This window comes from Sapajus apella, unplaced genomic scaffold (genome assembly GCF_009761245.1).
Source record: "Sapajus apella isolate SASKATOON/1434 unplaced genomic scaffold, GSC_monkey_1.0 scaffold32, whole genome shotgun sequence".
NCBI classification, from domain to species: domain Eukaryota; kingdom Metazoa; phylum Chordata; class Mammalia; order Primates; family Cebidae; genus Sapajus; species Sapajus apella.
In genome coordinates, this window is record NW_022436972.1 from 16,820,760 (window position 1) to 16,835,950 (window position 15,191).

The following is a 15,191-nucleotide window of genomic DNA, read 5'->3' on the forward strand; positions in this document are numbered from 1 at the left end:
CCTCATCAAGCTCACAACTAAACATTGTTATTCGAGGACCTGCTGAAACGTACATGGTTTTGTTGAAAGTCCGCTTCCAAGAACCTATTAATGACTTTAAGAGAGGACTTACTGTTCTTGACTCCTTATGCACATGTCCAAGAGTGTCTCTAAAAAACTTCCTAGAAATGGACTTTGAAGCTGAAGGGTATCCACAGCTTCAAGTGTTTACTTTGCTAAACTGCTCTTCAAAGTGATTATACCAGTTTATATGGTATATGACAGTTCTCACTGCTGTCCAATCCTACAAACATTTGATATTGTTGGCTTAAACATTTTTGCCAATATGAAGAACATAAAGTGGAATCTCACTGATATTTTAATGGCCATTTCCACAATTTACAAGTAAGAACACCTATCTATTGGCCCATCAGGTTTCGTCATCTGTAAACTACTAATTTGTATCTTTTGCCTGTTTTTCTGTTATTTGTCTTTTTCTAAATGATCTTTCAGTTATATATGTCATATTCTACTCTGTGTTTTCATTTTGTTTATGATTTCTTTTTTGAACAGAGTTTCAAATTCTAGTGGGGTCACATTTTTAAGTATTTTCTATTATGGCTGGGTATGGTGGCTTATGTCCATTATCCCAGCACTTGAGAGGCCAAGGCAGGAGGATCACTTGAGCCCAGGAGTTTGAGACCAGCCTGGGCAAAACAGCGAGACCTCATCTGTACAAATAATAAAAATAGAATTAGTTGGGCATGGTAGGGGCAGGCCTATAGTCCCAACTTCTCAGGAGGCTGAGGCAGGAGAACTGCTTGAGCCTGAGAGGTCAGTGCTACAGCAAGCCATGATCACACTACTGCATTCCAGCCTGGGCAATATAGTGAGACCCTGCCTCAAGAAAAATTTCTATTATGTTTTGTGATTCTTATTTCTTTTTAAAGAAATTCTTCCTACCCCAACATTATATAGACAGCCTCTTATTTTCTCTTCTAAAAATTAAAAAAACATTGCTTTTCAAGTGCCGATCTTCATCTAGAACTTATTTTTGTGTATGGTACAGGTTAAGATTCTCCACATGGACCATCCATCATCCAAGAAACATTTATTGAATGCTTAACTCTTTCTTCACTGATTTATAATCCTTCCGTGATCAAGTATCAAGTTTCAGATTGATATAGGTTTATTTCTGGGCCCTCTACTCTATTTTGCTGTTCTATTTATCAATTTCTAAGCCAATACAATGTTGTTTTCATTTACTTTAAATCCATAATAAGTCATAATATCTGGTAGAGTAGATTCCTCTACTTCATTCTTCAAAAGTGCCATAGAAAATCCTAGGCTATTGCTCTACCACACAAATTTTAGAATCAGCTTGTCAAGTTCCAGAGAAAGTCCAGTTGGGATTTTGAATGGAACTGAATAGAATTTATAAATTAGTTCAGGATTTCAATTGCTCTAATGGGTTTTTGGACAATAAATATCTGGGCCAGAGCTTCCAGATAGCTGAAAACATGGAGGCTCCTGGAGAGTGGCATGCTCAGGAAAGGCATGGAAGCTCCATGCCCCTTTCCTCATACCTCGCTCTGTACATCTCTTCAATATAAATATATATATGTATTTAGTCATTATATATATATAATGAATTAATAAATATCTGGTGGCTGAAAGATCAGTTAAAATGTCTTACCTCTCAAAGCAACAATTAACTTATAAACTGCCATGCCTCCCATTTATGGACTTAGAAATTCTATTACTTAACATACATTATAAAAACCAAAGCCAGGTGCCATTGCTCACATCTGTAATCCTGTAACTAGACAGCTTAACTTCAAAATGCATTTTAAAACATTTTTTTCCGTTCTCTTGGGTTTCAAGATGTAGGCTTGAAGCAAACCAAAGAAGCCTTTGCCCTTAGTCTTAAAATAGACTCCATGTCCCCCGCCTTTCTCACTGTCTCACTGTTATACTCCCTTCACATTTATCTAAGTGCATGCTGGTATCTAATTATCTGCCTGCTTAGAAGTTCCAGGGGCTAAACTTGAATCTTCAGTCAGACAGACCAAGCCTGGAGACCCAGCTGCAAAATTCCAGAGATAACCTCAAGGTGGCCAGTCAACAACCCAGCCATTGTTGAGATGATGCCAGCCTGCTTCCACCAGGACTGGGACCCAAGACAGCCACCAGAACAAGAAACACAGACATTGTGCTCAGTATAATTTTTCCATATACTGTAGCCTGGGCAACAGAACAAGACCCTGTCTCTGAATTTAAAAAATGAATAAAATTTTTAAAGACTGAAAAAAAAAAAAAAAAATTGGACCAATTAAAATCCTGAAGCAATTTATAAATTCTATTCAGTTCCATTCAAAATACCAACTGGCCTTTCCCAGGAACTTGACAAGCTGATTCTAAAATTTGTAGGGCAGAGCAATAGCCTAGGATAGAATGAAGTAGAGGAATCTACTCTACCAGATATTATGACTTATTATGGATTTAAGGTAAATGAAAACAGCATTGTATTGGCTTACAAACTGATCAATAGAACAGCAAAACAGAGTAGAGGGCCCAGAAGTAAACCTATGTCAATCTGAAACTTGATATTTGATCTTGGAGGGATTATAAATCAGTGAAAAAAGAGTTTAGCATTCAATAAATGTTTCTTGGATGTTCTTTTTAAAACCTTGTCTTGCCCCTAAAATGCAAAGTAGTTGCATTGGATGGGAATCTAGACACTTTCCTATTACTAGTTTTGGCTAATAAAGTCACTTTCTTTCTACTAGACCTGGCTCTTGTTAAATGAACTCTGCATGTGGTGAGCAATCCAACTTGAGTTCAGTTACAATCCCTGCACTTTGAGAGGCTGAGGCAGGAAGGTCACTTAAGCCTAGGATTTTGAGACCAGCCTGGGCAACACAGTGAGACTCTGTTTCTTCAAAAAATTAAAAACTCAGCTGGGTGTGGTGGCACGTGTCTATAGTCCCAGCTACTTAGGAGGCTGAGGTGGGAGAGTTGCTTAAGCCTAGGAATTTGAGGCTGCAGTAAGCCATGAACACACCACTGCACTCTAGCCTGGGCAACAGAACAAGACTCTGTCTCTGAATTTAAAAAATAAATAAAATTTTAAAATATTAAAAAAAATAAGAACAAAAATTTCTGGAACTCTCTGCACCCTTATTTCCATTCTACATATCTATCATAAGATAAGAATCTTAACTATGAAAAAAAATAGCTGGATGCATAAAATGCACATTGGAGCATTACTTACAGTAGGAAAAAATGAAAATAACCTAAATATCAATGACATAGGACTAGTTAATTAAATTAGAAGAAATATACCCAGTGATACGCTATGATAGTGAGAAAACTACTGGCTCTAAAAACCATTTATAGCAATAATGAAAATGGTTACTTATGAAATATTATTAAGTAATAAAATTAGGATATTGATTGTTAGTGCAATGTGAATACAACTGTAGAAAAAAACCCTGGAATGCATGCACATGAAAATAAAATGTACTAAACTGTTTACAATAGGGGAATATGGAATCACAAATAGAATTCTCTCACCTATCCCACCTGTTAAAAAAATCTATTGTCTAAAGCGGCTACTTTTCTATCATAACAAAATACATTGTAAAAAAAAATAACATTAATAAAGTGAGTAGGACCCAGCTGTGTCTTCAGGGTCTCATTTAAAGTTCAAGGAGACAGTGCTTGTCGGAAGCAAAGGATTCAAGGCTGACACTCAGGGTTTCGGAACTAGCTCAATCACTGATTGTTTTAGAAGTTTTGGGAAAGATTATCACCCATTTTCTCCATGAAAAATATAAAAATATTTAGATGTGTGGATTAGTCAGGAAACCTTTATGAATGGGCATTCCCTAAGACAACTGAAATTTCATCTAAATCATACAAAACACAAAGACTGCCTATCTCATTTTCTTTCAAGTATGAATGAGAGTAAAGAGCAGGGAGTTTGCCATTTGGAACTGGAAAAAAAAATGCCAACAGCATCGTTTTCAGAGTTTGTACTTTACCTTAAAAACATGAAAGGCTTCAAACTGGATGTTGGGACTTTTATCCCGAAGGAGGTTCATCATGAGTTTCAGGTTCTCCGGCTTGCTGATGTACTTTGTCATGATGGCAAAGTTGTGACGGTCCAGGATCAGCTCCCCTAGCAGCTACAGGGAAACACAAAACCAAAGCTATAATCTCAGAGCCACCTGCTTCAAAATATAGCTCACATCTTCTCACTGAAAAACGAAACACAAACATGAGTAAGAATGGTGTCATGAAAAAAATTAGGGCGTCCTTAAGTGCATCTCAAAGCACAGGCTTAAAAGCAGTAGTTATTCACACTGTTTTGCTGATGTCAGTGCTTAGTACCTTTTTTTAGTCAGTCTTTGCTGCAGCTCACCTAGAGCTAGGCAGAAATATTTATGATTTTCAATACTTACTTACTTTAATTATCTTGCTTCCTACTAATGTATTGCTCTGTAGGCATTCAGGTAGAAGGAATAACAAAACTGGCACCATAATGGTAGCTTCTTTACCTGAATAAATGTATGCTAGGAGTTCATTATTAAGTCAGTTTGTTAAATGACTCTTACATTTCCCGACTTTTATTATAAAATCTGATATAAAGCCAAGAAAAATACTTGACCCCAAATCTGTATCAAATTTAGTAAGTGCAGCAAGTTTTTATTAAAAAGCAAAGCAAAACATTTTTGGTGACAAATTAATAGTTCCCCAAATGCAGCATTATCCTAAAACAAAATAAAAATACCAAAAGTAAGAAAAGTTGAAGACCTTCTAGCAACATGGCTGAATGTACTGTTGCTCTATCTCAGAAACTTTTTTTTCTCACTGTAATTCTGGAGAACAGACTGACAGCCCCTGGCTGCTGCAGAAATTCCTAAAGCTTCAGCAGCCAGGGGGCTGAAACATACCATAACATAATTTTATAGAGAAGATAGATTTAGTTTTCAATTGTTCTATTTACTAGACTTTTTCTGAAGGCCTCAGGAGAATAAAACATTGTTACATGGTTACAAAAATCCTGGATGGGAAGAAAAGCACATCAAACTGAAGGCCAGCTGTCTGTCACAAAGGAGTCCCAGATGTGTACAAGTGTCTGGCTGCCAGTAAACCACCACATTGCCTGTGATGTATCTTTTGTCCATTTAACAAGTAAGAAGTGCACCACTTGAGGTTATTTTAGTACATGAAAATAAGGTTTGTTAAACCTGAAAAAAGGATGACCACTGTTGGATGCTGGCTGGTGACTAGCTATTCTCATATACATGGAACAGCAACCATGTAGTCAAATTGTTAATCTGCATCCTCCTTAATCTTTCTGCAGCTTCTAAAACTAACCTAATACCTTTTGAAAACTTACTTTGCTCCTGATTTGTTACCTCGTGCAGATTGTTCCTTTGCTACCTCTTCCATGGCTCCCTTGCCTTTTGCACTACTTATGCAGTAATTTTCCAAGCTGTTTACGTGGAACTGCTGTCTTTCATCTCCCAACAGTCTCATCTATACCCATGGGTTCAACTGTAACATCTAGGAAGATGTCTCCCAAATCTACATTTCTAGTCTTAGCTTCTTTCCTAAACTCTAGACTCACATTTCTAACTGCCCACTGGGGAGGCCCACTTGAACACTGCTGGTCCTTCACACTTCACATCTCTAAAACCAACTCCCTTTCTTCTCTTTGCTAATGGCATCAGGAACTGCCCTCCTTCAGCTGAAAAGAGAGCTGAAGTCTTCCTTAGCATCTTTCTTTTCTTTACTCCTCACATCAAATCTCCATCCAATATCTACCAATTTTCGGTTTTTAAGTGTTTTTTGAACACCTTTCATTCAATGTTCACAGCCAGTAATCTCTTTCAAACCCTCACTACCTTTCAGCTGACCTACTGCCACAGCATGCAAAATGGTCTCTCCTTCAGTCTTCACCTAATCCAACCCATTCTGCACATTTTTTCAGAGAAATCTTCCCCAAAATCAGCTTTATTTGTTACCAATTCCACTTAGAAAGTGAATGCTTAAAGCAGCAAATTCCTAGATTCCCATAGATTTAGAAAAAAGGTAACCTCATTAAGATGGCATTCCCAGCCTCTGTGATGCGGAATCATTTCTCCTGCTTCCTGGCCTTGGCTCCCTTTCTCCATCTTCCCCAATCTCCTGTCTCTGTGGCTTTACCTCCCCAGCTCCAAAATCTTCCCCACTTTCACCTCTTGTCTGCCTGTCCAAACCTGGACAGAACTAGCTCAGACGTCATCTTTGGGAAAGCCTTTCCTCTTCTTTACAGTTGACTTTGCTTTGCCTTGCAGTACATTTGTGAGACTCCATAGGGGCTTATTCTCTAAACAGTCTCAAATCCCCTTACAACCTAACTGTGTGATGCGCATAGGTATTGCTGGGAAAATAAAAGTCCTACCCACATATCCAGAGCACAATACAGTTACTAATCTCTGAAAAAGAGACTGCATAACAGACAAAACTCTGCCTTATTACAGCCACACAGCTACAGTCCATTACATACATACATCCTCAAGATGCAGGGTAACCTGTCCACTAGAAGAGGACCTGACTACCATTTCTGTGCACTCTTTCATAGTTTGCCCTAATTCACCTAGCAATTGAGGTGACCATTTGTTTTAGCTATTTATCTGAATAATAAAACTTTCCTTATTTCTCTGACAAGCAAATAGTTGCAGCTTGGAAAAGGGCACATAGGTTAAACTCTCCTGGTGACAGGGAGATAGTATCATCTTCCTAGATGCTTATATTTCAAAAGCATGGCTTCCAGACCTTCCAAAAAGAAAAAACAAAAATTACAAGACTTCCAGGTTGTAAAGCTGTCAAGAGGCTTACTTATCTTCTAAAGATATATACAGAAAAAATCAAATACTGAATAGACATATACACACGTTAAAAGGCTTCAGCAAAAAGAAAATTTCATTTTTGAAAATTTACACACATATATTCAATAAACATTTGTTGAAGGTATATTTATGAGTTAAGTTTAGACTAGTTCACTTCAACTTTTATTACCTGGGGATACCTATATATAAATTCTATCCAATCTATCCTCTGCTAATAGAATTTCATAATTTTTCTGAAACAATTGTGCTAATTCAACACTAAATTTTTTAGCCATTAAATGTTAGTCTATTTTAATATTGACAATGACAAAATACTACATTCCAGAATAATACAAAGTATTATAAAGCAATACTGTACTAAGTAAATGAAAAACACACATATTTTACTTCATTAAATTTCTTATTTTGTATGCCTTATAGTACATAGTTAAGCCATGCAGCAAGTGGAAATAAGTTTTTTAGAATCTTAAGTGTTTTAATGAAATTGACCAGAGCCCAAAAAAGTCCCGTTTCCACCAAGCTTCTTTTGAATTATAATCCTTCTTGCTGGTAATTAAATGCCAGGCCTCTCTGCAGAAGATAAGAAAGAAATTCCTAAGCTCTGTCACATGATGGAAAGGAATTTCTCTGTTAATTATTTTTTTATTGACACCAGGAATTAAGCACCCCAAGACAGTGCAGGCAAATTTAGAATATGATTAACAAAAGGCAGCAGGTAGCAACTTCTTTGGAATCAGAAAATGGCCTAGTACTTAAGACAGTTTATTACTTACAAAGTCACTATATAATAATCTAACCTCTCTTGTTTCCTGCAATTATGAAACATCGATGTAAAACATTACAGAATCCATTTATATATAAGCACAGTTGTGTCAAAATAGAATATACTGCTACCACAGATCTAATTCCCAAAAGGAAAAGCCAAAATTGCATCAGTGGAGCTTCCAGAATGTTTTTCTAGTTAAAAAAAAAAAAAGCAAACAATATTTTTTTAATGAGTAAACAATCGTAATTTACGACCTTGATGTTTACATATGAACTTATTTCATGTCTACCTTTTGTTTGCTTGAACAAAGTGATGCAAAACCATTTTAGCAACATCTCTTCCTACAATCTAACATTTTTAAAAAGGCATCTCTCCAGTAACAATTATTTTAATACTTTCTGCATTCTTAGGTCATTTATCTGCATTTTTTAAGTGTCCCATCAGTGCTTGGTTTTACTATGCTATAAATCAGACATCCATGAGACACCTAACTGTAAAGATTTTAGGCAGGAATCACAGCCAAATTGTATATCTGGGCGAATTAATGAAAACCAGGAAAGATGTCTCGAGAGTAGGCTAGGGCATTTGTAATAAGTAGGAAAGATAAACAGCTTTCTTCCTCCTAATTTGGCTCAATCACCTTAGTTCATGCAAATCTCTCAATTTTGATCCAGTATCTGACAGACTCCCACTGAAAAACAGGAAGGATTTGGAGAATTTTCGAGCAACTTCCTATATGCTGGCCCTTCAGAGCATCGTCACCTCTGTTTACTACTCCAATTGCCATCTTCCTTTCAGGGCCACTACTCGTTTTACCACGGACAAGATTACTTCATTGTGGCTATCCTTGTGGAGCCCTACAAATAAAGAATTCTATTCTTTACGTATACAGCTGTATAAACAGGATACATCCATATTTTCATCTGCTCTTAGCAAGCTTTCTGGATATGGGAGAACACAGCACAGAGGTCACTGCCTCTGCCCAAAGGTCAGTTCCACACATAGTTTGGTCTCATCACTACTGGCTCCAGCCCAGGCAGGAGCATATCTGTGGACTTTTTTTCTAGATAGGCCTCCTGCTATGAGTTTCTACACAAAGGGGAAACTCAATAAAAAGTGATGGATGGCTGGCTAAAAAATGGCCTTCCCATTAATACCCAGTGAGGGCACAAATCCAAAAGAAACCAGGTCATGGCTGATGCAGGATTGTGGGCAAAGTAAATTGACAAAAATGTGATACAAAACAGACTGACTTTATTAGCTAAGCTTAAAATTAGACCCCAAATTTAGAAGCGAACACATTGTTCTATGAATGCCATCATCTTGGCATGTAAAAATAATACAAGTGTATGCCACTATATCCAAATCTAGAAAAAAAAGGAAAAAATAATAATACAAGTGTGACATTCAGCAAGCTGGACCATCACACCAGTTGCCACACTAAAAATAGTTTTATCATCTGCTGAAAACATTGTTTTTGTGGGATTCTGAGTGGGCTCTGCAGGGCAGAGATGCAGCGCTCATCCACATCTCCCTCCCCTCAGGGGCTCTCCCACCTCCCATAGGCCACATGGCTGCTTCCAGGCACCTTTCCACTGAGGGAGGGAGGGCCACTCATGGATGGATGTGGTCTTACTCTTTCATTTTCACAGTCAGTTAATAGATGCATAACCTCAAGTAGCAGATGTAATTTGGTTACACACACACACACACACCCCCCCCACACCCTTATCAGAGTCATCTTAATTTTTCACAAATTTAGCCTTCTGTTCAAAGATCAACTTATCAAAGAGATTTCACTGATAGTCTAGCTACTCTGGTACACACCTCCCCACCATTCTTCAAGTCACCGCTTTCTGCCTCCTTTCCCTACTTTTCTTTTTAGTACTTAAAATCATCTGAAAATTATGTATTTATTTGTCTTATTGTCTGTTTTCCACCAATAGAATGTGAGGTCCAAAGCTGTTCTTAGCTGTCATCATATATATGGAGAATAAGCACATAAATATTTGTTGACTAAATGGAATGTCTTTTTACCTCCCTCACACGTCCTTCTCCAATAATTCATCAAACTATGCTATTTATGGGTAATTGAGAATTGACTTTATTTTTGTTTCCAGCTAGCTGCATTGTCTTTTAATCTCTTGCCAGATTCTGTTTCAGTGTAATCCTGGCAGTAATTTAGAAAAGCATAGTTTTGTATATGGGATCATGTATCTGTTTGTTAGTTGATTTTTTAAAAAAATTTCTCTTCATTCTTTTTTCTTTTCAAATTGCTGTTTAATTTTTTTCTTTTTTTTTCTCTTCTAATTCTTAAGGAATAATCATGTTTCATGTTTCTATCTTTTCTGTAAATATAATGTGAACAGGTCATGTTAGGTGGTAGAAGTATTTTAATCAACCTAGGTTGTTTAAAACACCTAGGTCAGAAAACACTGACTGACCTAAATGCTCAGGGAATGGGACCTGGCAACAAAATGTAGTATACAAAATTATTTAAGAAAATGTGTTACAAATCTGGGAGATAAACGCCTCCCATAAAACAGGAGCCCATAACACTTCAACTATCTAATTTGATAGTAAAAAGTTATTTTATACTCAAAAATAAAGATATTAAGAATTTATCGGCCAGGCGCAGTGGCTCACACCTGTAATCCCAGCACTTTGGAGGCAGAGGTGGGAGGATCACAAGGTCAAGAGATCGAGACTATCATGGACAACATGGTGAAACCCTGTCTCTACTAAAAATACAAAATTTATCTGGATGTAGTGGCGTGTGCCTGTGGTTCCAGCTACTCAGGAGGCTGAGGCAGGAGAATAGCTTGAACCCAGGAGGCAGAGGTTGCAGTGAGTGGAGGTCAATTTATTTATCAATTGATAAATAAACAAGAATTTATCAATTGCTATGCTTAAAACTTAGAGAGAAAGTTTAATTTTTGCATTTTATACGTTTTTCTTTTTTTTTTTTTTTGAGACAGATTTCGCTTTTGTTGCTTAGGCTAGAAAGCAGTGGTGCAATCTCAGGTCACTGCAACTTCCACCCTCTAGGTTCAAGTGATTCTCCTGCCTCTGCCTCCTGAGTAGCTGGGATTACAGGTGCCTGCCACCATGTCCAGCTAATTTTTATATTTTTGGTAGAGATGGGGTTTTGCCATGTTGGCCAGGCTGGTCTCAAACTCCTGACCTCAGGTGATCTGCCTGCCTCAACCTCCCAAAGTAAGTGATCTGCCTGTCTCAGTCAAACAGGCGTGAGCCAAGATGCCTGGCATCAGCAGAAATATTCTAAATTTTACTTATGATGTACTTGTGTATATTGTTACTTCCAAAGGTAAGACAGGACACTTATATTATTTTGCTATAAAATACCATCATAACATAAAACATAGTAAATACCTCTCAAGTTATAAAAAAAGATATTTTAACTTTTCTGTGTTTACTCAAATGCTAACAGACCCATCATTTGCTAATGAGATATCAACTTACAGGGACAATGACTTAAAGGAATTTGATATTACCTTTAAAGATTGTCTCTTAGTCACATAATTCTCAGACTGAAGCAATTTCTCATAGTCTTCAAAAATCTAATGAAACGAAAAATACATTAGAGTGTAAAAGCAGCAGTGCATTCTCTGTATTAGGCTTGCTTGCTCTCTTATTCAGGAGCAAATTCCCACCTTCTAGCCATTTTACCAGCCTCCTTTAAGGTGAAGACATGGGGACAGTGAGTTCAAGAGTTACAAGAGACATCCTCCCCTATTTTATTTTAGTTCTGCAAATTAGAAATTGAGTAGAAAAACTGAGTAATTTTGAGTTCTTCCAATAAATCACTTTGAATAAAACTAGTAAAAGTTGCAAGAGAACTCATTTTGTGCCATTTTAAAGAAATCTTTATGGAAGCAGCCTTGTTGGTGGCTATGGGTCCACAATCTGGGAAAATATTAAATACATTTAAGGCTTCACTTGGCAAGCCATAAAAAGTCAGACTGTCCAATTCACTGCATGAACAGCTGAAGAACAAGGCAACCTTTGCTGCATGACAGGCACGTTAAGCCCAACTGGTTTCTCCGGAGCACTTAACTCTCATCGGAAGCTGGGGACACTGGCGCATGGAGTCCTGTTTCCTAATGTGGTCACCAACCATGGCCTAGGCCTCTCAGTTTAACACAGAGTGCTGGCCTCTGGGAAGGCTCAGCATTCGCTTCCACCATGTGTGGGCACACAGCTCAGAGAGCACTGAAGTGGAAGGAACAACCGCAGCCAGGATGGAGAGCAAGAGGTCAGGAACTGAATGAAGAGGGTGACAAACCCCAGCCCTCGGAGAGTCAATTGCGAGGGGAGTGTGTGTGCAGCTGTGTAATGAGGGCAAACTGTGCCCATTGACAATCACCAACAGAGAATTAATGAAGTGAAAAGTAAAAATATAAAGGTGTAGCTCACATTAAAATCACAGTAATTATGCTCTTTTATATGAATGACTTATTTATTTTATCCTGAAACACAAGGAGAATTTTGTGGATCATTAAATGCATCAGACAAGTCTTGTGATAAATTTGAATAGTAACTATAAAATGTAAATACATGTGTATGGTATGATCTGTCCCCAGGCTACCAGGTTTATTACTTTAGAGTCATGCATCATGTGCTCCAGTTTCATGGTATACTGCTGAAGAAATAAAAACTAGGCCTTTGGGAGGCTGAGGCGGGCAGGTCACAAGGTCAGAAGTTCAAGACCAGCCTGGCCAACATGGTGAAACCCCGTCTTTACTAAAAACACAAAAATTAGCCAGGCGTGGTGGTGGATGTGTATAGTCACAGCTACTTGGGAGGCCGAGGCAGGAGAATCACTTGAACCCTGGAAGGAGAAGTTGCAGTGAGCCGAGATCACACCACTGCACTCCAGCCTGGGCAACAGAGCGAGACTCTGTCACAAAAAAAAAGAAAAGGAAAAAAAAAAAAAAAAAAGAAAAGAAAAGAAAGGAAAGAAGGAAAAGAATTTGAAGAGGCACAAGTTTTCAGGGCTCGTATTCAGGCCAATGCAGGGGCCTCAGCAACTGGGAAATTGCTAAATTACACAAGAAGTGACATATGGATATAAAAACAAAATTAGGTAAATAAGGAGTCAAAAACAATGAATTTCTTAGTCTCTCAAATTGCTGTGCATTATCCATAAATGCAAAGCATTATTGCACAACACATTGACCTCATTCATTCTATAGGAGAGATTAGTAATTAGTTAATACTATAGATTTTTCCATGTTATCTTAGCCTTTTAAAATTTTCGTTTCTTATAAATGTGATATCTAATGCATCTTTCCTTAACATTCCATCTAGCACATACAGTCACTGAACAACCAAGCTATATATTAACAGTTTGTTTCCAAAATTCAAAAATATACAATTTTCTTTCAGTCTTTATGTTTTGGGATTCCTCTGGCAATAAAAATTATTCTCCTTGCAGTAGAATGAGTTTATCAGAGGCCAAGGAAGGTAGGAGGGAGGGGACAAGAAGAGAGGTTGGTTGACAGGTATAAAAATACAGTTAGAAGAAATAAGTTTTAGCATTCAACAGCACAGTAGGGTGACTATAGTTAATAATTTACTGTATATTTCAAAATAGCTAGAAGAGAAGATTTGGAAAGTTCCCAACACAAAGAAACGATAAATATTTGAGGCAATAGGCATCCTGATCACTTGATGTTATCATTACAAATTGTATGCATATATCAACATATCCAGTGTACTCCATAAACACGTATAATTATTATGTATCAATTTAAAAAATCATTCTTCCCTCACATTTTACATTTAAATACTCAAGTTGATTCTATGGATTTAAAAAAAATAGCCTGAGGACATAAAAATCACTTTTGATTTTATTATATTGCCAATACTTAATCTTAAATTGAAGGACAACTGGAAAAATAAAATTTATTTTATTTATAATTAAAAGAGAAATAGTTAAATTTTTGTGATTTGGATTGTGAAGATATACTACTGATAGGTAGAGTAGGCCATACCTTCCCAGCATTTGGGAGTATGTTGCAAGTTTGTCTAGGGTATACATGGTTCAGAGACTCCTTGAGGACTATTATTAATACTTGTTGGCTATTACTGGTCCATATGCCTATTATGTGCCCAACTATACTGCATACTGTTGGGAAGGCACAAAGTCATAGTTATCATCAAAAATATATTTCTCTTTGTAAGTACATATAATTTAATTCAATACTAAAGATTTCAATCAATAAAAATACTTTATCTTAATTTACTTATTACTACCATAAATATCATATACACATCAAATTGTTTTTTGCTTTTAATAGACGAAGACAAAAAAATCCACTCATCATACTATATATATATACATATATATACACACACAAACATTTAGAACTTCTTGGTTTGGGCATCAATAATATAAACTAAACAGTTAAGTGCTCCTTTAAGACAGTAGCTAACCAGATAACATTGCTGCTGTTATGTGTCAGGCACTAGACTGGGTGATGGGGATACAGTAGCAATGTTAACTAACACATGTAAAAATGCCAAAAATCCCAGCAAAAAATAACTCTGGCTGTTGCTAGCATGAGGATCAGAGAGTCCCTCTTCCCTAAGTCCTAGTTTAGATGCATGCTCTCCAACATAGGGCCATATGTGGCTGCTGAGCACTTGAAATGTGGCTAGTCCAAACTGAGATGTCCTCTAAGTGTCAAATACACATCAGATCTCAAAGACTCAGTATGAAAAAACGATGTAAAATAGCTCGACCATTTTTCACTTCATCTTAGCCAAAAGACCTAGAGGCGATTATCATTTTCCATACTGATTGCACATTAAAATAACATTTTTGATATATTGGGTTAAATAAATATATATTATTAAAATTAATTTTACCTGTTTCTTTTTACCTTTTTGTGTGGCTAACTAGAAAATTTTAAGTTACACAGTGGCTCTCATTTCTGGCTTACACTATATTTCTATTGGACAGCACTGAGCTAGAGCATCTGAACCAACACTAGAACAAAACTTGTGAAGATTTGCTTCTAGGTTTGTGCTATATTATACTTTAATCATCCTGTTTCTATTACTTATACATTTAGTAAAAGCGTAGTTAGTTGCTCTTCGATGGCACTGTCACCACCAAATGTATGACACTGAACTAGGTGTTAGGAAAACAAGTAATAATGATAAACACTAATACTGAGTACTTACTGTGGTACTGTGCTAAAAATTTTAAATCTTGTCAAATTCCCTCCACAACACTATGATGCAGGTATTATTGCTATCTTCATTTTGCAGTAGTAACTTGCCCAGGGCTGCACAGTTAGTAAGGAGGCAGGTCTTGAAGGCAAGCAAGCATGCAGACTCTAAAGTCCACACTGTGCTCTAAACCCTGTGTCCAGCAGATAAGATTCCTGCCTCTTAGGGCCAGCCAGAAAGATACAGACACACCGTAATAATACAATGTAAAAAATAAGAAGGAGCCAGAGAGAGAGAGGAAAGACAGAAGGGGAGAGGAGGGAGAGAGGGAGGGGGAGAGAGAG

At 37.1% G+C, this 15,191-nt stretch overlaps 1 protein-coding gene across 3 annotated transcripts in view; it reads right to left on the reverse strand.

Moving 5' to 3' along the window:
- Positions 1 to 15,191, reverse strand: part of CAB39L (calcium binding protein 39 like) — a 94,130-nt gene that overhangs the window by 22,201 nt on the left and 56,738 nt on the right. For 2 of the 3 annotated variants that reach the window (XM_032294620.1, XM_032294619.1), the window contains exons 7-8: positions 11,163 to 11,228; positions 4,026 to 4,169 (exon numbers count right to left, since the gene is read on the reverse strand). In XM_032294620.1, the coding sequence (XP_032150511.1) occupies positions 4,026 to 4,169; positions 11,163 to 11,228 (210 nt within the window). The remainder of the gene's footprint in view (positions 1 to 4,025; positions 4,170 to 11,162; positions 11,229 to 15,191) is intronic. The other variant, XM_032294621.1, reaches the window with a different exon arrangement.